Raw genomic sequence first — 27290 nt, 5'->3', positions numbered from 1 at the left:
CTTTTCTTGCTTTTCTTTTGGCCACATTGAAGCCAATCTTAACCTTATCCCATAATAGTGATTGATCATCATTCTCTTGCCCTCTTAACTCTCCCAGTCCTTCCTCACTCTGAAAATCAATTAGAAAAGGAGGGGAAACAACAAAAGGTCCATATATAATCCAGCCATAATGTCTCAGTATGAAGGGGTCAAATCACTTTTCCTTGGAAGTATGTACTGCCTATTTCTATCCATCCTCCTATTCACATCTTTCTCTCTATTCTGTGCTCCCCTAAATCTTCAGTAAATTTAGTTTTACTAGTTTCCCCAATCCCTTTTCAAAATAACAGTATGTCTTAGTTAACTTGAAAGTCTTCATACTTACTGTCCTAGTTTTATCACTAGCTATTCATCCTTGATGACTAGCTACAAATTGCAACTGCAAAGTTGGGATGATGGGGTTTGGAGGTAAAGCTAGAGAAGGGTGTGGGTACAGAGACTGAGCTGCTCTGTGGATTCCAGTGTAAACTTAGAGAACGTCTAGAACTATACCACATTTATGTACTTGTTCAGTATCAGTAAAGGAATATTTATGTGTTGTAAAATTTGAGAAACTCCAGGTGAGGCCAAGTATAAGCTGTCAATATTTAAATTAACCAATGGTTTCTAGATGCTGCATTGCATGAAAGAAGGAAAGCAATCTTTCAAAAACTTCTTGGGATTTGGCTCATTTCTATATGATTGCCATTTTTCTTAAAGGAAATATTCCTGTCTTAAGTATGAGGTAGAAGAGGACAAGAAGGTAATTTCTTAGTTTATTTTAGCTTGTCCTGTGGTTCCTCCTAATTTTGTATCACTACCCCTTAATCCATACAAGAACTCCCAGTTAACTGAACTTGTGGCTTCTCTGGTCAATGGCATGAGCTGGATTAGCTGTTTAAGAAAAGTGAAACTATTTGGATTTTTTTTCCTCCTTGATTTGGACAAGGAACATGTATAACACAAATTGTCCTAAAACCAGAGAACTGGGAATTTAATTTGCCCTTTTTTTCCCTGTGTCTCCAAGCGGCTCTTTTTTTTTTTTTTTAGAATTTGTAATATATTTTTTAAAATTATTTCTTTTTTTAAATTATTGTCTTTTTTAAAAAGATAAATAGATCACACAAAATGTTATGTTAAAAAAACATAAGAGGTTCCCATATACCCCACTCCTTACCCTCCCACCCCGTAAGTGACTCTTAATTGTAGTCATTTTGGTGTTGCCAACCGGTAGCTATTACAAGCTATTTTTATTGGTGTTTACAAGCTTTATTAGGAAGGAGTCTATCAACAACCATGAACCAGGTCTGGACAGCATCTTTTTTAATTTTTTTAACTTTGAGCAAATAAATTTCTTTATTGTGAAAAACTACTTATATGTGTAGAGTAGTAACACCTGTGTTGACTTTCTATGTATGTTCCAAATAAAGTAAAACTTGTAATAATTTGAATATACTTATTGGAAGAAAGACATGGATTAATTTTGAAGAAATACAGTGTCATTTGCTCCCTAAAGTAAAAAGTAAAAGAGCTCAACATCCCCATAAAGAAGAAACAAGTATGAGTTTGATGACTTCTGATAAATGTGAAATGTTTTTAAAACTTAAAGTTCTTAAAATGACTATCTCAAGCATTTTGAGGTTTTATGTGGGCTTTTCATCCTGACTCTTTATTAAAAAAAAAAAAAAAAAGTTTTGCTGAGCCTAAATAAACATCAGCCTATTTGATATTGCCAAACTTTTAAATTTATAATATAAATAAATGAGATTTCCCTATAGTTTAAATGAGATTTTCCTGTTATTCAAGGTGTTTACCAATCCGATTTGATTTCCTAATATTAAAGTTACAAGAGAATTTTTGATAGTCTAATTAGCTTTGTCCTTGTACTTCCGCTTTCTAGTGCCCTAGATTAAGGACCAACTCTATAAGAGGAAGGAGAATTTGTTCTCGTTGATGTGTTCAATTTTAGGTGATTATGTTCCCTTAATATTAGAACTATGACCTCACTTATTTCAAATGGTAGAAATCTTTTGAGAGACCGTCGTTTTGATGTTCCTTTAGAAAAATGTTCATAGTAGTAATTTCTCTTACTAAGTATTCTCTAATTTGAAGCTTTATCATTAGTCTTCTCTAACTTATTAATGCAGTAATTTAAAAATAGAAGCCACTGTTTTGTAGGTGTGTGCTTGTAGTTAATCCTTTTTTTGGGGGGTCATTTAGGGTTTTTAAATATGTTTAGTTTATTAAGTGCTCACATAGGATACATGTAACACTCCAACCCTGAAAGTTTAGTATAATTAAGAGTTAGCTATATCTGGCCTTGGCTCATACCCAAACAATTCAAATGCAATACCAGGAACTAGTGTTCTACCCACAGCCTGATGCTTGGACAAGATATTTAGAGAGTGTGAGGAGGTATTAATCTGTTGACACACATCCAGGAGCCAATTTCATGTTAGACCAGTAGACTATCCAGCAACCCCATGTTCTAATTTGTACTAGAAGTGGCGTTAAAGAGTATTTTGCAAATGAAGAGACTTTCCTTCCATGCTGATGACCTCAAAGGTTAGAGCTGTGTCAGGAACCATCTCAACATTCTGACTAATCACAGTCCTGTCAGGGATTGTTTTGGTATTAGATGTCAATCAAATACTGGGTTTTAATTAATCATCTAGTTGGCATAGCATCATGTATCCTCTCAGTAGATTGAGTGTTTTTGGAAATTGACCCTTAGAGTCAGCTGTTGATGATGTTGCCTGAGGTTTTGACTGTAACATGCCTTCTAGTAGTTGAACTATGAGCCTTTATACAAATGTAAATTTAGAAAACCACATAACCACTTTAGGAAACAAAATAAATTAGCACAGAGGACATCTTTGAGAATAGTGTTTTATGTCTGTGTACTAGTATGTGCATACTTGCCAATATACAAGTAAAAATAGAAAAAAAAAGAGTACTTTTTTTTTTAACCTTTTAATGGTGAGAGTTCCATAAATAGTAGGTGGAAATATTCTCCAACGGTAGGGCCATTTAAGTTTTATTCTGGTTGTCTCTAATTACCAATTTAGTTTTAAATGGGATTATTAAGATCCTTTTAAAATAGTCACCCTCTTGTATTAGAATTGTGACTGCCACAATTTTAAAGGTATATTTTAAAATCAGGAATAAGTGTAATTGAAATATTTACAAAAACTATCAATGTCATGTTTTGAAAAAATGCAGATTACATTCCTGGGCTGTTTTGACTTTTAAAAAATATTCTTTTTGACCAAAAGATTTCATGCTGATGTTGATTTAAAAGCAAGACTATTAATCTCTAAACTATGAAACTATAGAAATGAGAAAAAGAAGGGCAATTCCTTCACTTTAAAAGTACTAGTCTTATTTTTCTATTTTTTTCTTATCCTTTATTTCTCCTTGTTTTTCTGGGTAGTAATAGTCAATGTAAAAGTTTAAAATAAATCTGTGTACAAAATAAATGTCAGTTAATACTTTTCATTTGGTGTGAAATACTGTAGTAGCAGGATACACATTGTTTTTTTAACAAATCAATTTTATTGATACATATTAATAAAACATACAGTTCATCCAAAGTTCACAATCAGTGGTATTTGGTATTATCACATAGTTGTACATTTATCACTTCAATCATTAGTGATTTTAAATTTTAAGTAGCAAATTTAATTTGTTAATTTAGAACATACAGAATTCGTTTAGTGTAAAAAAACAGAGGATACTTCTATTCCTTAAACAACTGCTTATTCTCATGTTACATGGAATACATCTTTTGTATCTCTCTGTGCCTCTGGTTTCTCCTCTGTAAAACGGGCTCAAGAATTTAATTGACTGCCTTCATCCCTTTCAAGAACATTGAGGACAGATACCTTGAAGTCTTTGGAAGACAAAAATGCCACCTTATATATTTTTTGATACTAACTTGCCTTGTAAGTATGCTATGTATTATACACAGTGGCTTGGTGTGAGATTGTGGACTTTTTATGAGAACAAAAGTTGCTTGCATGCTTTGATGTTGCCCTGTAATTCCCTTGTTAATGTTTTACAATGTCTGCTTCAGTCCTTCCTGTCCCTCTGAGTGGGAACTTTCCCTCTGAACCCTCTCCCCCATGTTCATCACAGTTTCTGGGTGGGAGGCAGGGATACTAATGTTTTCTGCCAGTCTCTTAGAAATGTACAGAAATTGCGCAGGGTGTGTAGGGATGTACCCCAGGTCTTCAGTGCACAGAGGAGGGCCTCAGCAGCCTAGGAGTGGACAAACAGCCCTCTACTTCATTATTTTAAGTTTCTTCCACAGGATTATGCTGCCCTGCATTCTGACCTCTGGGTTAGAAAGTCAGGTAGAACTTTTTGTTTTTAGTGTATAGAAAGTGCAGTGAAGGGAGAGAGTCCCAGTGTAGCATTTGGGAGACCTGGATTCTAGTCTGTGTGCTGCTCCTACACTGGTTATCATTTTCATCTGCTCTGGACTGCTTTCCATTTCTAATGAATGAGGATGCCAAGGTGAAGAGGGTGATTCTAGCAGTGAATGCTGAGATTCCATAAAATTCTGAAATGGTGACTGAAAGTATATAAGAAGCTATGCATAATGGTTTGCATAAAAACTGTTCAAAGTATAATTCATTATGTTTTTTTTTAAACTTGGTTTTATATTTGTATGTGGGGTTAATTATCACTGCCCAAGAACTTTGTTGTAACTCTCAACACCATAGTGGGTGCTTGTTAAAAAAGCCCTATGCCATTTGAAGAATTCCTAAGTGCAAATTTGTTAAATTTTCTGTGACAAAAATTGTCCTGTAAGGTCTGTGTAACGATGATAATTTTCCTGTCTGGTTAGTGCTTATGAAGTTTGCTTGGTAATTTTCAGTCTTGTAGTTAGATGTTTTACTCAGGTCTGTAAAGCTTTTTTATGTTTTTATGACGTCTTTTGTCATTCTTTTCCAGAGAATTCGGTCAACAGTGGATGAAAAAGAGCAAAAACAACTTCTTATGGATTTGGATGTAGTAATGCGGAGTAGTGATTGCCCATACATTGTTCAGTTTTATGGTGCACTCTTCAGAGAGGTAGGAATAAACTACTTGGTTTCAGCTGAAGTCTGTGTAGATGGCAGGATTAGAGTCTAATCTTCAGTTAAATGCCACACATTAGGAGTAAGTTTATGTCTCAATATTTTAATATATAGCTATTTTCCTTTTCCTTTGTTTAAGGGGACAATCTCATACTTTTTTTTCCTTTTTAAAAAATATTTGTGGTTGTCATTTGTCTAATTCCTTTCTTCATTTGCATGTGTTTTCATCACATCTATCTGCATTTAATATAAGCATTTATTGGTACTTACCTACCCACAGTCCACAATAAAACCCACCAGGCATGGAAATTATCAACTACAATAGAAATTCTTTGATCTAATTCTATTATCCAGAGTATTTTATGTAGAGACTGTAAGTCTAGTTTCTTGTATCATCATCCTCTTTCTTCTTTTGGCTTCTGGTTATTCTCTGTCCTTACTTGTGTTATCACTTCTGCTCCCATCTGACAGCCCACTTGATCATTTTCAGTCATCCAACTACCTACAGCCGGGGTAGTGAGTTAGGGCCAGGGAGTAAAGCTGGAGCTGTAAGTGGATCAGATACTTGTATAGTATATTGGACTATCATCAAACACTTGTGGTATTTAGTTAGATGTTAGGACTTTGAACTGTTAAACATTTTAATTACTGTTTAAAAATACCATTCTCATTTTGAAATGTTCAAATGAGCAGGTTGTTAGGAATTGTTAGGAAAACAAAACACAAAACCAAACTCTCACCCCTTGCTTCTTTTTGGCACTAGATCACAGAGAGTGGACCTAGTGGTTTTGTTGTTATTGGTTTGGAGACAGGACTCTAAAGACAAAAATCCCACTGTACTTTCTGTTATACCACAAGTGGTCCAGGGATAAAGAGCTTTCAGCTTCGTTAAAAAAAATCTACTTTTTAAACAGTAGGAATTTTGGGTATGATAAAATTAGGCTTAAGAGCTACACAGTTGGGAAGTGGACTTGGCCCAATGGATAGGGCGTCCGCCTACCACATGGGAGGTCTGCGGTTCAAACCCAGGGCCTCCTTGACCCGTGTGGAGCTGGCCCATGCGCAATGCTGATGTGTGCAGGGAGTGCCCTGCCACGTAGGAGTATCCCCTGCGTAGGGGAGCCCCACATGCAAGGATTTCACCCCGTAAGGAGAGCCACCGAGTGCAAAAGAAAGTCCAGCCTGCCCAGGAGTGGCGCCACACACACGGAGAGCTGATGCAGCAAGATGACACAACAAAAAGAAACAGATTGCTGGTGCTGCTGACAAGAATACAAGCAGAAGAACACACAGCAGACAACTGGGGGGGGGGGGGGGGGGCGGGGGGCAGGGGAAAGAAATAATTCAAAAAAAAAATCTAAAAAAAAAAAGCTACACAGTTAAGTTATATGTAAAGTCATTAAGTGCATGGGTAGACAAACATGGATTTACCTCCAAAACCTTAGAAGGGAAGACATAATAGGTAGATTTTGAATAATAAAACATGAAGTTATGGAAGAGCAGAACATTCACTTTCACGAATAAGGTATATTTCCTGAAGATATATAGGTTAAACATGTGCAACAGATTTAATAAGGGATTAGAGAAACATTTTTCTTTTGAAATTGGTAACATAAAAGCATGGCTTTTGGTGGCATGATCTTCAATACCAATAATAGATGCAAAATTCTGCACTTACGAATGTGGATATACACGGTTAGGGCATTTTACCTTATCATCACTGTGAGGGAAACAGTGTCTTTAATTCCTGTCATTGTGAATGACACTCCTAGATATTGCATTTCACATAATCGAAGAAGACCACAGGCCTTCAAACCTGTAGACTGACCCAAGACTGCAGATTTAGGTTGGTCAGCTATCAGTCAGGGACCTTAGGGAAGTGTTCTTTTTCCTATTCTTGCAGCTACTATGTAGAAATTAATCTTGCTGTTGGGAAACACTGAGTCAAAGTTTAATCCTAAACTTCAAGTTTGGCCTGTCTTCTTTGACTCAGCCTATTTTGTGATTCATCCATGTTGTAGCATGTATCATAATTTATTCCTTTTTGTTGCTGAGTGGTGTTACATTGTGTAGATAAACCACAGTTCATTTACTCATTCACCTGTTGATGACCATTTGTGTTGTTTCCAGTTTTTGGCTGTTACAAATAAAGGTGCTATGAATATTTGTGTACAAGTCTTTGTATGGACATACACTTTCGTTTCTTTTGGGTAAATACTTAGGAATGGAATGACTGCATCATGTGGTAGTTGTATGCTTAACTTTTTAAGAAAACACATAAGAAATATTGCCAAATGGTTTTACCACTTTAGACTCCCCCTAGCAGTATGCAAGAATTCTATTTCTTCCACACCTTCGTCAACACTTGGTATGGTCTATTATTTTAGCCAATCTAAATGGTGATTACTGAGATCTCGTTGTGGTTTTAATTTGACTTTCTGTAATCACTAATGATGTTGAGCACTTTTTATGTGCTTATTTGTCAGCCATGTGTCTTTTTTTTTTTTTTTTTTTTTTTAAGGAGGTACCAAGCATTGGACCCAGAACCTTGTGAATGGGAAGCAGGCACTCAACCACTGAGCTTCAGTCACTCCCCTTTATCATCTTTGATGAAGTTTCTGTTCATTTATGTGTATTTTATAGAAATTGTTTTTTTTTTCCTTTATTTTCTTTTTGAGTTTTAGAAATTTTTAAGACATAGTCTAGATTATCAGATATTTGATTTTCAACTGTTTTCTCTCAGCCTGTGGAATGTCTTTTTATTTATTTATTTTATTTATGCATTTATTTTTTTGAGGTACTAGGGCTGGGAATTGAACCTGGGACCTCATGTGAGAAGCTGATGCTCAGCCACTGAGCCACATTTGTTCCCGAATTGGGTTTTTTGTTTGTTTGCTTGTTTTTTATATCTTTTTTTAAGAGGCACCAGGAACCGAACCATGTGGGAAGCAGGTGCTCAACCACTTGGAGCCACATTTGCTCCTGGAATGTCTTTTTATACCCTTGAAAGTGTCTTTTTTTTTTTTTAAATAAAGAAAAAAGGTTTTAATTTTGATATAGGACAGTTTATCAGCTTTTCCTTTTATGGATAATACTTATGGTGTTTTATCAAAGAAATCTTTGCCTAACCCTGGGTCACTGACATTTTCTATTATGATTTTTTCTAGCAGTTTTACAGTTTTAGATTGGACTTTGTGTATATAATCCATTTTAAGTTAGCTTTGTATATGATGAAAGGTGTGGATTATTTTTTAAATCTTAAACTTTTTATTTTGAAATACTTTCAAAACTTGCAGGATAGTTCAAGAAATAATACAAACCCTAAATAGAGAACTCCACCACCACTACCAGCCTCGCCAGATACCCAGATCCACCAATTCTAATTTTTTCACAAATTCAGTCTCTCTCTCCATCAATCTGTAAATCCATCTATCCATTCCTCTATCTGCCTATCTATTTATCAGTCCATTTTCTGAACACCTGAATGTAGTAGGTTCTATACATCGCTCTCCTTGGACACTGAATATTGCCATGTAAATTTCCTAAGAACAAGGATATTCATTTATATATCTATGTAAAATGTAAAATTCATTTAATATATCAAGTTCAAGAAATATAACATTAAAGTTTATAGACTATATTCCAGTTTTTTTCATATGTTTTAAAATGTCCTTTTAAGCATTCTCTCCTCCCTTGTTAGAGAGCTCATCCAGGATCATTATTTGCACTGAATTGTCATTGTCTCTTTAGTTCTTTATTTTTAAATTCTGGGTACATTTGTAAAACATAAGATTTCCCATATCAGCTACTCCCAAGCGTACCATTCATTGGGATTAATTGCATTCACAATGTCATGGTACTTTCACCACTTTCCATTACTAAAACTTTCCCATTCATCCAAACAGAAACCCTTCATCCATTTTATGTTAACTCTCCTTCAACCTGCTCCCCACCCCTGGCCTTCAATTTAATATCCTAAATTTGTAACAATCTTGTTTCACTTTGACAACAGTTTAACTTCAGTAGTATATACAAATGATGTCCCTATGCCCCTATCCTCACCTTTGTCTTCGTTGTCACAAATGGCATGTGTATATATTATGAATCCAAAACCACTGATTTCTCTTTACATTTTATTCATTTGCCTTTTAGATCCTGTAGGAAATAAAAAAAGGGGTTACGAACCAAAAATACAATCGCACTGACATTTATGTTTACCTCTGTCATTACCCTTACCAGAGATTTTTATTCTCCATGTGGCTTTGTGATCTATTGTCTACTGTCTTTTCCTTTCATTCTACAGAACTTTTTTAGCATCTTCTGTAGGGTCAGTCTATTGGTGATGAGCTCCCTCATATTTTGATTATCTGGTAATGTTTTAATATCTCCTTTGTTTTTGAAAGGTAAGTTTTGCTGAATATAAAACTCTTAGTGGGCAGCGTTTTGCTTCTGGCATCATCTCATTGCCTTCTCGCTTTCTTGTTTTCTTTGAGAAATAAGCACTTTATCTTACTGAGGCTTCCTTGTATGTGACACATTGCATATCTCTCGTGACCCTTCCTTCCTTCCTTCATTCCTCCCTCCCTCCCTCCATCCCTCCCTCCCTCCCTCCTGCCTCCCTCATCCCCTGACCCTCTTCCTCCCCCTCACTCCCCCTCCCCTTCCCCACCACCCCAGTTGTCTGCTCTCCTTGTCCATTTGCTGTGTGTTTTTCTGTGTCCGCATGTATTTGTGTCAGCAGCACAGGGAATATGTGTCTCTTCTTGTTGTGTCAGCTCTCTGTGTGTGCAGTGCCACTCCCAGGCAGGCTGTGTGCTTTTGTCACATGGTGCAGCTCTTCTTACAGGGCACATTTCTTGTGCGTGGGGCTCCCCTACACAGGGGACACCCCTGCATGGCATGGCACTTCTTGCGCACATCAGCTCTGTGCATGGGCCAGCTCATCACAAGGGTCAGGAGGCCCTGGGTTTGAACCCTGGACCTCCCATGTGGTAGGCGGCCACTCTATCCATTGAACCAAATCCACTTCCCTCTTGCAACTTTTTTTTTTTTTTTTTTTTAAGATCCTCTTGCAACTTTTGAAATTCTTTGGCATTTGACAATTTGATTATATAATGCTGTGGTATGGGTCTATTCGGGTTTTTTAAAAATCAATTTTATTGAAACAAGGCATTATTTCTTTGGATATTCTCTCTACCCCTTTCTTTCTTCTCCTTGTAGGATTCCTACATTGTGTATATTGATGTTGTTCCACAGATTCCTTAGGCTCTGTTTGCTTTTGTTTATTTTTTCTTCCTTCTCCTCTTCAGACTGAATGATTTTAATTGTCTTGCCTTCAAGTTCACTGATCTCTTTTTCCAAAGATTTGTTTATTTATTTCTCTCCCCTCCTTCCATTGTCTGCTCTCTGTGTCCATGCTCTGTGTGTTCTCCTTTGTCTGGTTTGTATTCTCATTAGGCAACTCTGGGAACTGATCCTGGGATCTTCCGGAGTGGGGGAGAGGCGATCATTCTCTTGCGCCACCTCAGCTCTCTGGACTGCTGCATCTCTTATTGTCTCTCCTCTGTGTCTCTTTTTGTTACATCATCTTGCTGTGCCAGCTCTCCACATCGGCTAGCTACATGAGCCAGCTTGCCTTTACCAGGAAGCCTGGGTATTGAACCCTGGACCTCCTATATGGTAGATGAGAGCCCAATATTAATTGAGCCACATCCATTTCCCTTCACTGATTTTTTTTTTTTCTTCTGTCAGCTCCAATGTGCTGTTGAACCTCTACCCATATAGGGAATTTTAAACTTGTTACTGTGGCCTTCAGCTCTGTTTGGTTCCTTTGCATAATTTCCATCTCCTTAATGATACTCTTTTTGTTCATCTACTGCTTTCCTGATTTCTTTTTTTTTTGGTCTGTGTTTTCCTTTATCATTTTGAGAATGTTAAAGACCATTTTTTGGTGGGGGAGGGGATCTTTGGCTTTTCCCAGGTATGGTCCTCACTGATGGTTTCTAATGTGTTAATTTTCTTCTTTGCCTAGGCCATCACTTCTTGTGTCTTTGCATGTTTTGTAATTTTTTTTTTCCCAGGAGGTATTGGGGATTGAACCTGGGACCTCATACATGGGAGGCAGGTACTCAACCATTGAATTACATCTGCTCCCCATGTTTTGTAATCTTTTGTTGACACCTGGCATTTTGAATTGTAGTGTGCTATTGCTGCAATTTATGCTCTGAGGCATCTGTTCCTTAGGCTTGTATCCAGCTAGTGTTATGACAAAGCTTTCCTTTAATGCCAGGAGCTAACAGTAAGGAGGAGGAAGAGGAGGAGAAACCTTCCCCAGTCTTTGCAGATTGATTTCTTCAAGTACTCTCCTTCAAGGCTTATCCATGTAATGAGTTTAGAGAATAGCTCTAAGACAAAGTGTAGGGCCCTCTCTATTCCTTTTTATGCATGCCTCTTGTCTTGTGCATGCACGTGTGGGCCTAGAAATTCTCCTGTTTATACAGACACATGTGTCTCTCTGTGGAAACAGTTTTCACCCAGTCCCGAGTATTATTTTTCGGGTAGAAAATTTCCCTTGAGTGTTATTTTTTTGTTTTTTGTTTTTATTTATTTCTCCCCCCTCCCCCCCACACACAGTTGTCTGCTCTCTTTGTCCATTTGCTGTGTGTTCGTCTGTGACCGCTTCTATCCTTATCAGCGGCACTGGGAGTCTGTGTTTCTTTTTGTTGCATCATCTTGGTGTGTCAGCTCTCCATGTGTGCAGTGCCATTCTTGGGCAGGCTGCACTTTATTTCACGCTGGGCGACTCTCCTTCTGGGCTCACTCCTTGCGTGTGGGGCTCCCCTAAGCAGGGGACACCCCTACGTGGCAGGACACTCCTTGCGTGCACCAGCACTGTGCAAGGGCCAGCTCCACATGGGTCAAGGAGACCTGGGGTTTGGACCGCGGACCTCCCATGTGGTAGACGGACGCCCTATCCATTGGGCCAAGTCGGCTTCCCCAGAGTATTCTTTAGTGATCTTTGGTAGTTCGCTTCTTTGAAGGAATTTCTCCCTTTCATTTAAATTGTCAATTTTTTGGGCATAGAATTATTGATAGTATTTCTCTTATTATGTTAATGTCTGTAGATTCTGTGTTGATGTCACCTCTCTCATTCCTGATAGTGATGATTGTGTCTTCTCCCTATTTTTCTTGATAGGTCTGCCTAGAGGTTTATCTATTTATGGATCGTCTCAGTGAACCAACTTTTTGTTTCATTGTTTGTATTATTTGTGTTTTTTTAAAAGTATGTTTATAATTTTTTAAAAAAGATACTTAGATTACATAAATGTTAAATAAAAAATATAGGGGGATTTCTATATGCCCTGCTCCCAACCCCTCCCACATTTTCCCACATTAATGACATCCTTCATTAGTGTGATAAGTTGGTTATAATTGATGACATATTTTGGAGCATTGCCACTAAGTGTGGCCTGTAGTTTACATTGCAGTTTACACTCTCTTCCGCACAATTTTGTAAGTTATGATATATAATAGCTTGTATCTGTCATTGCAACATCATTCAGGACAATTCACAAGTCCCGAAAATGTCCCCGTATTATACCTGTTTTTCCCTCTTGCCCACTCAGAACCTCCAGGGCCCACTGCCTCCACATCAATATAAACAGTTCTTCCATTGCTAGAATCACAATAAGTCTATACTAGAATACCAGTAAGCCTATTCTAGTCCATCATTCATTCTCTAATCCTGAGGATTCTGGGATGGTGATGCCCACTCCACCTCTTAAGTGAGAGGGGGCTTAGATCTCATGAGGCAGATGGATGGGACTATCTTGCTTGTAGTTGCAGACTCTCTGTTCCTTGGGATGGTTTTTGTCCATCATCATCTCTTTGTTAGTTGTCCTGGGTGAGTCCAGTGAACTGGAGAGTAGATGTTGCAATCTGATGAGATTCAGGGCCCAACTGGCACATGGGCAGCCCAAAGATTTAAGTCTCTTGGACATACACCTATCAACTTTAGCACTAACTATAGGTTCAGATAGAACGGGCAGAAGAGCCACGTGTAGGGAAAACAAAAGAGTCCAACTCTGTCACACCAAGGAACATAAATTCCAAAGTAGGGCCCACTGCAAAGCACCAAACTCCTGAGCTGTCAGCCCTGCCTATAGTGTCTGAATGTCTCCACTATTTGAGGCAATATTTACTGTGGCAGTCAATGAGATCCTGCTGAAATGTGCATTAATATAACCTCTGGAATGACTCCTGATTCACTTTGAAGTCTCTTAGCCATATAAACTCCTTTGTCTTCACCTTTTCTCCTTTTTGGTCAAGGTCTTTTTCCAGTTGCATTGCTAGTTGGTGCTTGGTAGTAATCCCTCAGTGCCAGGGATGCTCATCCCCAGGAGTCATGTCCCACACTGGGAGGAAGGTAATACATTTATATGCTTGAGTTTGACTTAGAGAGAGGCCACATTTGAGCAACAAGGAGGCTCTCAGGAGATAATTCTTAGGCACCCTGTAATACTAGGCTAAGTTTCAGTTTCAAAAGTAATGATTCATAAGGTTCCAAAGTAAAGGTTACAGTTTATGTACAAATATTGAACCATTGCTACTAACCATGGCCAATGATTTACATTATGGTTTACATTTTGGACCACTTTTATAAATTGTCATGAAATTTTGACATGGCCATTATATTAGTCAGCCAAAGGGGTGCTGATGTAAAATACCAGAAATTGGTTGGTTTTTACAAAGAGTATTTATTTGGGGTAGGAGTTTATAGATACCAGGCCCTAAAGCATAAGATACTTCCCTCACCAAAGTCTTTTTGGAGCAGGATGGCTGCTGACGTCTGCGAGGGTTCAGGCTTCCTGGGTTCCTACGTTCTTGGGGCTTGCTTTTCTCTGGGTTCAAGGTTCCTTCCTTCCAGGGGCTGGCTTCTCTTTCCTCTGGGAGTTTACTTCCTGGAGTTCCAGCTTAAGTCTTCAGCATCAAACTCCAACATCAAAACTTCAACATCAGAAACCCCCAACTCTGTTCTTTGTCATGCCTTTTGTCTGGATCCCCACCCACCAAGGGGTGGTGACTGGGTGGGGATTCAACATCCTAATCATAACTCAGTCGTGCCCAGGTACAGATCAGATTACAAACATAATGCAATATTTCTTTTTGGAATTCTTCAGTTATATCAAACTGCTACAGCCAGAATCCATCAATGCAAGATTATGTAGAACACCTCCATTGTCCCCAAAATGTCCCATGTTGCGTCTATTCTATTCCTCCCTCTCCCTTCCCTCAGGACCCATGACAGTCACCAAGCTTCACTCCTTGAACAACAAGATTCATAGTTACTTGCAACAACATTGAGGTCTTGACATACTGGCCTGTCCTCCCTTATTAGGCACTGCCTATGCTCTGGAGAGACTCCCACCCCTTTATTTGAGAAAATAGCAGGACTCCCCAGGATGGGTGTCCAACACCTTCCTGCTCATTATGTGGATCTCTACCCACTGATACAGCATACTATGACAAGATGAACACTTACTCCCTAGAAGCTTGCCCCAGGTGTGCCGTGTCCCAAATGCCCCCCACATCCAACACCCTAAATCAGTAACCCTCCCCTGCCATATTGCCAAAAGAACATTCCCAGTGTTGTAGTTTCACCCACATACCTGCAAATCCCCAGTGTTCACCTGTTCCCTCTCCCAACTCTCTTCCCAGTTCAATGGACAGCCCAACCCACCCTTCCAACCCCCCTCACAAACCAGCACCGCCCACCCCAGTAGTATCACTGCACCACTGTCATGCCCATCCACTGCACAACTATACCCTTCTACCTTATCATTATTTCTGTTTCTTTGATTTTAATTCCAGTTGCTCTTATTTCCTTTCTTCTGTTTACTATAGGTTTAATTTGATCTTTTTCTAGTTTAATAAGTTGGTTCCTTCTACTTTTTTAAGACAATGAAATATTTCAAACATACAGAAAATTACAGAGGAATAACAGTGTATCCACACCACAGATTTAATATATTCACGTTTCAGCATATTTACTCTTTATCTTTAAATACTAGAATTACAGATGGGGCCCTATCCCTTTCTGCTTTCTGTTCTCCAGATCTAAACAGTACCTTGAAGTTAATGTTTCCTTCAGATTATTTATTTAGGCTTTCCATATATGTGTTTCTCCATACACAACACATAATATTGCTTTGTTGTTTTCAAATCCTATGTGACTCTTCCTACAGCATTTTTTATTCAATATCATTTGCAAGATTTGTCCAAATAAATATAGCTCTAATGCAGTATAGATTTGGTTAATTTATTTTAAATATATTTTATAATAGTGATTAAATATACTTTAGTTTTTTATGTTTCTTCAATAATCACATAGTTTCTAATTTTTTGTAGTTATAAACAGTGTAATAATGAAATACCTTTTGTATGTTTCCTTGACTACCTAGGTGAGGCAGTCTTTAGAGTATAGACCTAGAAATATAAATGCTAGATTATACAATATGAATGTCTTAAACTTTAGTGGGTATTTTCATATTTCTCTCCATAGTGGTGGTACTAACTTAAATTCCTGCCGGTAACATGAGATTTCCTGTATTGGGAATTTTATTCAGATGCCCGTTATGGAGACTGTTAGTGGATTGCTTAGCTTGTAGCTTCTGTTTTTAAGATTGTCTCATGGTCCAATATGGCTCCTAGAGCTCAACTTCCTCTGTCCATAGGAAGGAAGAGGGAAGAACTAAAAGGGCTTTCCTGAAATTGTGCTGACATGTTGTTGGCTCTCCTTCTCTACTTAGAAGATGGGAAAATGTAGTTTTTAGCCTGTCATGTTGTACATATGAAAAAGGGGTGTTTATTGTATAGACTGTAAGGATTTATACCACATATCTCATTTTTCTTGTTGTCACTAACATTTGGTTTGACTAAACTTTTCGTTTTTGGCTGTCAGATGGGTTTGAAGTGATATCTCACTTTTAAAACTGCATTTCCCAAATTCCTGGTGAGATACAAAATTTTTTACTCAGGTGTTCAGGTTTACTGTGATTTGCCTATTCCTGTCCCTTTCCCCCTATTACATTCAGTTTTGGCTTTTCCTAGTTAATTCAGCATATACTTTATAATTCAAGGTATTCATCCTTTGTTTTTCTACATTCGAGAATATATTTTGTCTTATTTTTAAATTTTTGGTATGATGTCCTTTACCATTCACAAGTTTTCATTATAATTCAGTTAAAAATTTTTTTGTTTTTTGTTGTTTTCATGTCTTTTTTGGGTGAAGAAATTTTTTTCTTTCCCTTAAGTTATAAAGAACTCTTGTGCAAGTTTTAAACTTTTGCTTTTCATAGTTAAAGCTTTAACCCATTTGGAATTTATTTATTTATTTTTATTTGTAAATGATTTGAGGTAAGGATCTAATTTAACTTTTTTCTATGTGGAAGGCCAGTGGTCCCAGCAGCATTCATTGAGTATTCCACCCTTTTTCCTCCTAATTTGCTTTGCTACAGGTATCATATATCAGCTTTTCAAATGTGCATTGCCTCTTGAAGCTGTTCCATTCATGTATTTATTTTTGTCTGTATCATTACCACCGTTTTAATTGGAACAGCTTTATAAAAGTCTTTATGTAGTAGGTCAGCCCCTCTTCTTTACAATTGTCTTGGTTAGTTTTGGCTTTCCTTTTCTATATAATTCTCAGTATCACTTTGTCCTGGTCCATGAAAATTTTGATTAGCATTTAATTGACTTCATAGGTTAATTTGGGGGAATTATTCACCTTGATGATGTTGAGTCTTCATATTCATAAACATGGCCTGCCTCTCCATTTGGTCAGGTTGTTGTTAGTTCTTTAGTTACATTTTATACTTGTTTCATAAAGATTTTGCACATTTTGCTAAAAATATTCCTAGGTACTTTATAGTTTTTATTTTTATTGGGAATGATTTCCTTTTAAACATTCGTTTTCTAATCAGTATGCAAAAATGTTATTGATACAAAATCTGAATTTTGTATCTAGGAACCTCCCCTTTATGTTGAGCTTCATAGTTCATCTTTTCATCTCCTACCTTTTTTTACCCCCAGTATATCCATATTCAGTAATTTCTTTTTTCATATTTTAGATGTGTGGTCCTCCTGTCCTTTGAGGCAGTTCAAACCATTCCATTGTTTATGCAGCTCATCGCCATTGTCATCAGTTATGGCCAAAAAGAACTGCCAGAGGTGATATAAACTTCATATCAGATTATTTGCCTTAGAAACTACAAAGACTTCCCTCTTGAGAGCTAATTGCTCCTTTCTACCTCCCTATCCTCAGTTCTCAGTTCTAGTCTTACCTTTATTCTCCTTGTTCCCGTGTATGCTTTTCATTTTTGGTTGCCTTCCTGTTTTTCCATTAGTTGTCCTCTTAGTTTTTAACTATAATTTTAGCTTGTGCCATGCCTTTTATTTTGTACTTTTCATATCTTAACTCTATTGATCTTTGTCTTGGTTCATTGAGAATGGTGGGCCATTCTCATTTCACAGATGAGGAATCGAGAAGCTCAAGCTTGCATAAATAGTAAGTAGGAAAGCATATAACAAGTGAGGCCTTTCAGATTCTAAAGTCAGTGATATTTCTACTTTCATATAACACCGATTAAGTTCCTTCCTTACTGTTTTTCTAAAAAGATGAGTTAAACGTGTTGTATTGTTTTCTAAGAGAAACTTCTAGTAAATCTATTAAGGTGGTGTCTTTAGATTTTTAAAAAAATTTCCTGTGTGTGTTTTGGATGGGGATGGGTGTTAACTTCAGTCTTTTGTAAGGACCATTCTTTAACAGTTCTCTAAGGAAAAAAAGAGAGACATTAAGATAAAAGAAAGACCTAAAGAAAATATAAGTAAAATTTCACTGTTAAATGTGCTTTCTAAATAAGCAGTCTGAATCCATGTAGCTACGTGAAACTTTTGAATGTTCCAGCAGATAGTCCTATTTTATGAGTCCTTTTTCTCATCTCAATATTCATCACAATGTTTTCTCTCTATAATTTAAATATGCTTGCATTGTTGGATTTGATAGGAAAAAAGAATTAGGGAAATTGCATTGTATTATTTGCTCTGTAACCGATAAGCTGTGTTTTTCCCGGCAAGCCATTTTACCTTAACATTTATAAGATTATATATATTATATATCATTTATAAGATTATATAAATGCTCTAGATCAGGAATGAGGGGCAGGAGATTAGTGAAGAGAAAATCTTCAGATCCATAAATTAGTAACAACATATCTTTTAAGCTAATTTTGATCACCATAAAAAAGCATAGCTTAGCTATTTTACTTTTGTAAAGTACCTTGTAGTATTTGTTCATGTTTGTACATACTTTACAGAATTATAGCCCTGGTATCTGCTTATATTTAGCTTTTCCACTTAATATATGAATACCTCCCATGAACTGCATAGTTTTCCTAATAATTTAATTTTAGATAATCCATTCAATAATGTATCATTCCCTTTTGTGAGATATTTCAGTGGTTTCTAGTTTTGTTGTTGTCGTTGCTTGTTTTGTTTTTCTTTTTTTTTTTTTTTTTATTAATTTTTTTTATTTTTTATTGACTTTGTAATAATATTACATTAAAAATATATATGTGAGGTCCCATTCAACCCCACCCCCCCACCCCCCCTCTCCCCCCCCCCCAACAACACTCGTTCCCATCATCATGACACATCCATTGGATTTGGTAAGTACATCTTTGGGCACCTCTGCACCTCATATACATTGGTTCACATCATGGCCCATACTCTCCTCTATTCCATCATGTAGGCCCTGTGAGGATTTACAATGTCCGGTGATTACCTCTGAAGCACCATCCAGGGCAGCTCCATGTCCCGAAGACGCCTCCACCTCTCATCTCTTCCTGCCTTTCCCCATACCCTTTGTCCATTATGTCCACTTTTCCCAATCCAATGCCACCTCTTCTATGTGGACACTGGATTGGTTGTGTCCATTGCACCTTTATGTCAAGAGGAGGCTCAGATTCCACCTGGATGCTGGATGCAATCCTCCCATTTTCAGTTGTAATCACTCTAGGCTCCATGGTGTGGTGGTTGTCCTTCTTCACCTCCATCTTAGCTGAGTGTGGTAAGTCCAATAAATCAGATTGTAGGTGCTGGAGTCTGTTGAGGCTCAGGATCTGGTTATCACATTGTCAGTCCAGAGATTCAAATCCCCTAAATATATCTTAAACCCCAACATTAACTGCACCTCCAGCACATTAGCATGAAAGTCTTATGAAGGGAGATCCCATCTGAGTCCAGATTCATCACACATAAACTGTTTTGTTTTTCTTTTTGTAATTTATGGAATATTTATTAGATTTTCACTCATGGATGACTATCAAAGGGTATAAATGCATTTATTTCTGTAATTTTATTGTCAGATTGCCTTCAAATAGGCTTTCAAGAATCTATAACACAGCTAGCAGTGTTTGATTCAGTTTGATTACAGCCAGCATTTATTCATTTAAGAAATATTTATTGAGGCCCTGATCTTGTGACACTTACATAGAGAAGAGAGATGACAAACATAATGAATAAGTAAATTATATTTTATATTAGAAGACTGCGGAGCAGGGAAAGGGAGTGGTAAGAGTGGGATGCATGTGGTGAGTTGAACTCAGGTTAGAGTGGACCTTATTGAGAAGGTGGCAGTGGAGCAAGGACTTGTGGTATTGGGCTTGCTATGTATATATTTTTTCTTTTTTGCTAATTTAAGAAGATTGTGTTGTATCTCAAGATTACTATAGTCAGTTTTCTGTGTTAGTGAGAATGAACAGTTTTCCACATATTTCATATTGTTTGCTCAGTTGTGTCAACATTTGAAATTTGTTTTAAAAAAGTAATACATAAGTCCCTTTCCTTACGATTAAGAGTGGGGAAGATTGGCTTTAGTCACATAAATATTTTGGTAAATATGGGAGAATTTTCTGTTTTAATGAAGGAAGGATGAAAGATTATCACCAGTTTCGGGGGGGGGGGGGAAGAGTAAGATTGCGTCCCCTCTAATTTATTTTGATTTTATGTAAAGGCAAGTAGTGATTAATGAAGATGTATAACAGATGTTTGTTATTTTGTAGGGTGACTGTTGGATCTGTATGGAACTCATGTCTACCTCGTTTGATAAGTTTTACAAATATGTATATAGTGTATTAGATGATGTTATTCCAGAAGAAATTTTAGGCAAAATCACTTTAGCAGTAAGTACCTGTTTTTTTTCTTATTTGTGTTTCAAAATTATGCTAACTTGTTCATTCTGTATATAATTATGTATAGATAGATACAGCTAGGATTTTAAATTCACATATCTGAATCTCCTTCACAGAATGTTATTGAACTTATAGGAAAATCATTTGTAGTAGGTAAAGAGAGATAGTCACTTCTCTGGGGTAGTTAACATAAGTTAGAACAGTACTTTTTGAAATATAGTCTAGATAAATACTGACACTTAACTGTTCTTTTCATTTTAAATCACAATGAATCTTAACAGACTATCCTATAAATAGACTTGAAAAAGCAACTTTTTGTTTATTTTTCCCTGCTGCTTTAACTATTTTTTACTAGGTTACATTAATCCATTATCCCTATGTTAATTTTTTAAAAAAGCAGTCCTTTAATTCACCTTAACTGAGGCTTTTAGACAAAGTATATTTCCTGTGGCTTAAGAGTTGGGCTATTCAGTCTAAATTATTTAAATTATTGACTAGCAATTTCAGGAATCAGGGTTGCTACTAATTTGGTCAAATTACTTTCACCACAGTACCAAAAAGAAAAGAGCCATTCTGCTTGCATGTGTGTTTGCTATTTAAAAGTGAATCCATGATCACTTTCTTGCTTGCTATAAATCTTTCATTTGACAAAGATTGCTTATAAACTTTTTTTTTCCATAAAGAATAAAAGGCCATTTCTTTTCTTTTTCTTAGGTACTGGGGCCGGGTATTGAACCCAGGACCTCGTGTGTGGGAAGCAGGCACTCAACCACTGAGCCACATCAGCTCCCCCAAATTGGCTTTCTTTCATTTTGCTTGTTTGTCTTTGTTTCTTTAGGAGGTGCTGGGAACCAAACCTGGGACCTCCCATGTGGGAGGCAGGCGCTCAACTGCTTGAGCCTCATTCGCTTCACATTTCTTTTTAAAAGCACAAAATTAGCAAGGTTCTCAGAAACTCCTAAGAATCTATTTATATTGAACAATATATTTATCAATAAGTTATTTAGTACATATTTGTCTGTGTTTCCAGTCTTGGTGATGACCCTGTATATTAACCAGAGAATTCAAAATTTCTTAGTGTTACATCTAATAATCTCTTTTCTCTCTCTCTACCACCTTCTCATTTCTGCAATTTAATAACCCAGTGAAGGCACAAGCATAGACATGAGTATAGCTGGATTTCTATGAGTCATTTGCTGTTATAATTTTGTGTGTTTCACATTCCTGATACCCAACAGCTTGAAGACAGCAGAGATTCTTTTATAGCAAATGGTTGGCCTGTTTAGTTTTTGTTTAGTTTGAGGCTGTGAAAATTTAATTCAAGCCTCTATTCCCTACCTTTCTGAAGAAAGCTCCAGTTTTCTCATCATGAATATGATCAAAGCAATAGGATAAATTCTGGATTGACCCCTCATATTGTCACAGTGGCTTAGCAGATACTCTGGCTCTGCAAAAATTACTTTAAAGTCCCAGCACCCAATGAGGGTGAATGATTATGAGGAGCTCAGTCTTTGGAAAGTATACTAGATTATTGTTGATCATGTAGCCTGCCCATTTATTCTACCTTGTACTAAATATTTTTATTTGAAAAAGTTAGAGGTATAAGAAACATTGTTCTACTTAATGATATTAAACAAATTATAAATCACATTTTTTAGCTGTCAAGAAGCAGCAGGTAAAGGAAACTAAGTTTTTTTGATCTAAAATCATTAGTCAGCACCTTTAGTTAACATAAAAAAAGATGGACAAAATATGCAATAGTAGCCTTAAAATACCACCAAAGGCTAAGTGGAATAGATTTATGATAAACGGTTGTGTGTGCTATTTGATTAAAAAGAAACTGATTGTTTATCCCATTTCTCTTTATTCTCGCTAGACTGTGAAAGCACTAAACCACTTAAAAGAAAACTTGAAAATCATTCACAGAGGTGGGTATGAATTATTTTTTGTGGAAAGGAAATTAACTTTTTTTCCCCAATAGGAAAAAAACTGATTAAAAATCACAATGTCAGAGTATATGCTTTCCGAAAATCATATTACCATTTAAAAAATACTTTGTGTACCCCAAAACTTTAGTTTGCTGCAAATTTTGTTACTCTTAGATGAAAAAATAATTATTCATTTGCCTGATAATTAGTGTTCTCTGTGTATATAAATAAGGCACTGAAATGTTCCTATGGATATTCAAAAAAGAATCTAAGCCATAGTTTCCATGAGCATTTTAAAGGCATTTATTTTTAAGCGGATATTTTCTGTAAATTGAAGGAGATCCTTTCGTGTTGTACATTGAAATTCCTTTAAAGCATCCTCCAGTTATGAAAATAGGGATCTTGACCTTCTTATACACAGTTCCAGATTCAAACATTTGATGTAGATCTATTGACCACCAAATTTAGGAAGGCACTAATTAGTCATTTTTCCCCCTTAAAGTTTTAATTTTAAAATAATTTCAAATTTATAGGACAGTTGTAAAAATAATATAGAATCCACACAGAGAGCTCAGCCTATCCTCATCCCTGTGTCCAGATCTTCCAGTTTTGACATTTGTCACATCATTCCATCTTGTCTGTCTATATACTGAACATTTGAGAGTAGGTTGTATACATCTTGCTCCTTGAGAACATAGTATATTCCCGAACATTTTCCTAATAACAAGGATATTCGCTTATATAAACACTTTAAGTACAGGAATCAACTTAAAAAAATTAACATTAACATTGATGGGAAGATTATAGTCTACTTTCCAGTTTCCAGTTTTTTCATATGTCCCCATAATGTCCCTTTGAGCCTTTTCTCTTCCTTTGCTATATCCCATCCAGGATCACATATTGCATTTAATCTTCATTGTCTATTTAGTTCTTTCTTTTCTTCTTTTAAATGTGTGAACATGTATACATATACACTTTCTCATCTCACTTATTCCCAAGTGATACCCTTCAGTGGGATTTAATTACATTTGCAATATTGTGGTACTCTCAAAATATTGCTGAAACTTTCCCATGTCCCTGGATAGAAACCCTACACCCATTATGTATGACCCCCACTCCATCCCTCCAGCAACTTTTGTACTCTATTTTCTGTCTCTAAGCTTTTGTATTCTCCAGTATTTCCTTTGTTGTAACTTAAATTCAATATCCTAATTCTGTATGGTCTCATTTGCTTTTATATATATAACTTAATTTCAATAGGATATACAAATTACGCTCCTAATACCTCCATTGCCCCACCTTTATGTAGGTCTTGTTACAGCTTACATTATTATACCTCATGGGTTCAAAACCACTAATTTTTCATTACATTTTGTGTATTTGCCTTTTAGATAATATAGGAAGCAAAAATGAACTCAAAATACAAATAATATTGACATTTATATTTACCTGTGTCAGACTGTCACTGGAGATCTTTATTTTTTCTTGCAGTTTCGATTTATTATCTATTACCTTTTCTTTTGAACCTGCAGAACTCTCTTTAACATCTCTTGTAGGGCCAGCTTCTGCTTACCTGGGAGTGTCTCAATCTTTTCCTCTTTTTTGAAAGACAGTTTTGCTGGCTATAGAATTCTTGGGTGGTACCTTTTTGTTTCCAGCACTTTAAATATATCATCCCACTACCTTCTTGCTTCTGTGGTTCCAGGGAGAAATCAACAGTTAATCTTATTGAGCCTCTTTCATACATGGTCTGTTGCTTCTTTCTTGCAGCTTTCAGAATTCTCTTTTTGTATTTGGCATTTAGTAGTCTGATTATAATATGCCATGGCATAGGTCTACTTGAGTTTATCCTTTCTGGAGTTTGTTGAGCATCTTGAATGTGTGCATTCATGTTGTGTTAAATTTGTGATGTTTTCAGCCATTATTTCCTTGAGTACTCTCTCCCCCTTCTCTTTCTTCTCTTTCTAGGACTACCACAATGTGTATATTAGTATGCTTTGATGGTGTCTCACAGGTTACGCAGGCTCTGTTCACGTTTCTTCATTCTTTCCTCTTTCTGTTCCTCAGAGTGGATACTTTCAATGGTCTTATCTTCAAGTTCACTGATTTATTCTTTTGTCAGCTCTAATATGCTATCGAATACCTCTCCCTCTAGGGAATTTAAAATTTCTGTTATTGTGGTTTTCAGCCCTGTTTGGTTCCTTTTCATAATATCCATCTCTATATTTAAATATTCTTTTTGTGTTCATCTGCCATTCTCTTAATTACCTTTAGCTCTTGTCCATGTTTCCTTTAGTTTCTCTTTGTGCATATTAGGACCATTTCTTAAAAGCCCTTTTTTAGAATGTCCCTGGTCTTGTCTCACTCATTGATGCTTTCTAATGCTTTAATTTTCTCCTTTGCGAGGGCCATCACGTCCTCTTTCATTGTATTTTTTGTAATCCTTTATCAAACCTAAAAAGAAGACACCTTTCCCAGTATTTGGAGATTGACCTGTGCGACTGCTCTCTTGCAGAGTTCTTCCATATATCGGGTTGCATGGGGTAACTCTAGGCCAAAGCCTTGGAACCTCCTTGATCCTTCCTGTGCAGAGTGTTGTCTGGGCATGTGTTTATGGCCTAGAAACTCCCCCATTTATGCACTTGCAAATGTCTCCTCTTCTCTTAGAGTCAGTTTCCCTACCGTCTGTGCACTGCACTGTATGTTCTACAGCCAGCAATTCCTTGTTTCAAGCAGCATGACCTGACTGCTTTCCCACAGCATTCTGTACGGGAGCTCTCTGAGCTGCCTTCTGAATGTAGGCCAATTTCTGGGATGGTGAGTCCCTCAGGCCATCACCAGACGGATTGGGCAGACATATATGCTCCTAGTATGTACAGGAGCATTTTTCTGCTCCCTCTGAAATGAGATCCGGGATCCACACTGGGTGTGTGCGCTGGCTCTGTGTCCAGAAACAGAGAGGGGCCAGACAGTGCACCATGAGATCCTACCACTTTTAAGTTGTCTTGTTCTTGATTCCTTGCTCATCTTGTTACAGTAGTACTTTAATGGTTTTCTGGAGCCCTGAAGAAGATGATTCTGCTAGTTCTTCCTGATTGTTCAAAGTTTCTGTGTGGGGGACAGAGCCCAAGTGTCTCACTCTACCATCTTATTCAGGGTAGGGCCAGAACGTCAGTACTTTTGAATGCTAATATTCCTTTTTTTTAAAAACTAGCTCTTTTTTAAAAATTTTATTTTATTTATTTCTCTCCACCCCTTCCCACCCCCCCAGTTGTCTGCTCTCTGTGTCCATTCACTGCGTGTTCTTCTGTGACTGCTTCTATCCATATCTGCGGCACCAGGAATCTGTGTTTCTTTTTGTTGCGTCATCTTGTGTCAGCTCTCCATGTGTGTGGCACCATTCTTGGGCAGGCTGCACTTTCTTTTGTGCTGGGCAGCTCTCCTTATGGGGTGCACTCCTTGTGCATGGGGCTTCCCTACGTGGGGGACATCCCTGTGTGGCACGGCACTCCTGTGCGCATCAGCAGTGCACATGGGCCAGCTGCACACGGGTCAAGGAGGCCCGGGGTTTGAACCGCAGACCTCCCATGTGGTAGACGGACGCCCTAACCACTGGGCCAAGTCCACTTCCCTAATATTCCATTTTATGGATATACCTCATTTTGCTTATCCAGTCTTCTTCTGCTAGACACTTGGTTGGCTTCTATCTATTGGCTATTATGAATAATGCATTATGAACATCATAATGCTTCTATGAATTTCAATTGCTTTCAGTTCTTTGGGGTATAAACCTAATAGTGAGATTGTTGGATCATGTGGTAGTTCTGTGCTTAGCCTTTTGAGTAATTGCTGGACTCCTTCCACAGTGGCCACATAATTTTACATTCCTACCAACAGTGTATGAGGTTTTCTGTTTCTCTGCATTCTCACCAGAACTTGTTAATTTCTTTTTCTCTTTTTTTTTTTTTTTTTTTTTAGTGAGGTACTGGGGATTGAACCTGGGATCTTGTACATGGGAAACAGGTGCTCAACTAACTGAGCTACACCCACTCCCTGTTTTTTCTTTTTAATAATAGGCATTATAGTGGACGCGAAGTGATAGCTCATTGTGATCTGATTTACATTTTCCTCATGTCTAATAGCACTGATACCTTTTAATGGTTTATTGGCCATTTGTGTATCATCTTTGGAGAAATGTCTCTTCAACTGCTTTGTTCCTTTAAATTGGGTTGTGTTTTTGTTGTTAAACACCTTGGGAATCTTGAATTTAATTTGGCAAATGCTTTATCATTGTTAGACTCGGAGTAGTGAGGGAATGGCTTTGAAGTGCACAGTTTCACTACCCTTGTATATTTGTAATGGACAAACTGAAGATAATTTGTGACAGTGTGTGAATGATTCATCCTGACAGTAAATGGGATGGAAAGTAAAAACTCAAATTCAGAGAATTGAGAACACTTAAATTCTAAGAAACATGGTCTCTAGTGGTTGAAAAAATTAGCAAGTGGAGCATTTACCTAAGTAATTTTAGTTTATGGTTGAGATTGGTCCACTGAAATTAACTTAAATGTTATTGAAATATTTCATTTACTTTTGCTCTTTTCTTTTTGTATGGAAGCCTGACTTAATGGTTGTTAAAAATAACCTTAGTAAGCTTGATTGTTTTTCTCTTTTTGCCTAAAATCATATAAGATTAGGTCCCTCACCAAAATTCTTTTGTTTTTCTTGAATCATCTTGTTTTTGTCTTGTTTTTTCCCCCTCCTCTTCAGCTGTATTTTGACATTATGCAAGTGTCACCTTTAGAGCATTTGAGAATTAGCTTAGGGATACCCACTAATCATAGTAAAGCACTAAGATACTTCCCAGGGAGTAGTTGTATATAAGAAAAAGGCCTAAAGAGTAACTTTGGTTTTTTGTTACTACAGAAAATGATAAATTTATAATTAGGATTTGTTAGGGTTTTTTTTTTGCCCTACCTCCACCCCCCTTTTCTTTTTTTTGCTGCAATTAA

The 27290-nt window shown here is 37.0% G+C and overlaps 1 protein-coding gene across 1 annotated transcript in view; it reads left to right on the top strand.

Moving 5' to 3' along the window:
* MAP2K4 (mitogen-activated protein kinase kinase 4) overlaps nt 1-27290 on the top strand; it is a 128779-nt gene that overhangs the window by 69442 nt on the left and 32047 nt on the right. Inside the window, 3 exon segments of the mRNA XM_058283463.2 lie at nt 4978-5097; nt 20222-20341; nt 22227-22278. Coding sequence (XP_058139446.1) covers nt 4978-5097; nt 20222-20341; nt 22227-22278 — 292 coding nt within the window.

Source organism: Dasypus novemcinctus, chromosome 21 (genome assembly GCF_030445035.2).
Source record: "Dasypus novemcinctus isolate mDasNov1 chromosome 21, mDasNov1.1.hap2, whole genome shotgun sequence".
NCBI classification, from domain to species: Eukaryota; Metazoa; Chordata; class Mammalia; order Cingulata; family Dasypodidae; genus Dasypus; species Dasypus novemcinctus.
The sequence above is the reverse complement of the archived record's forward strand: the minus strand, read 5'-3'. Positions and strand labels throughout refer to the sequence as shown.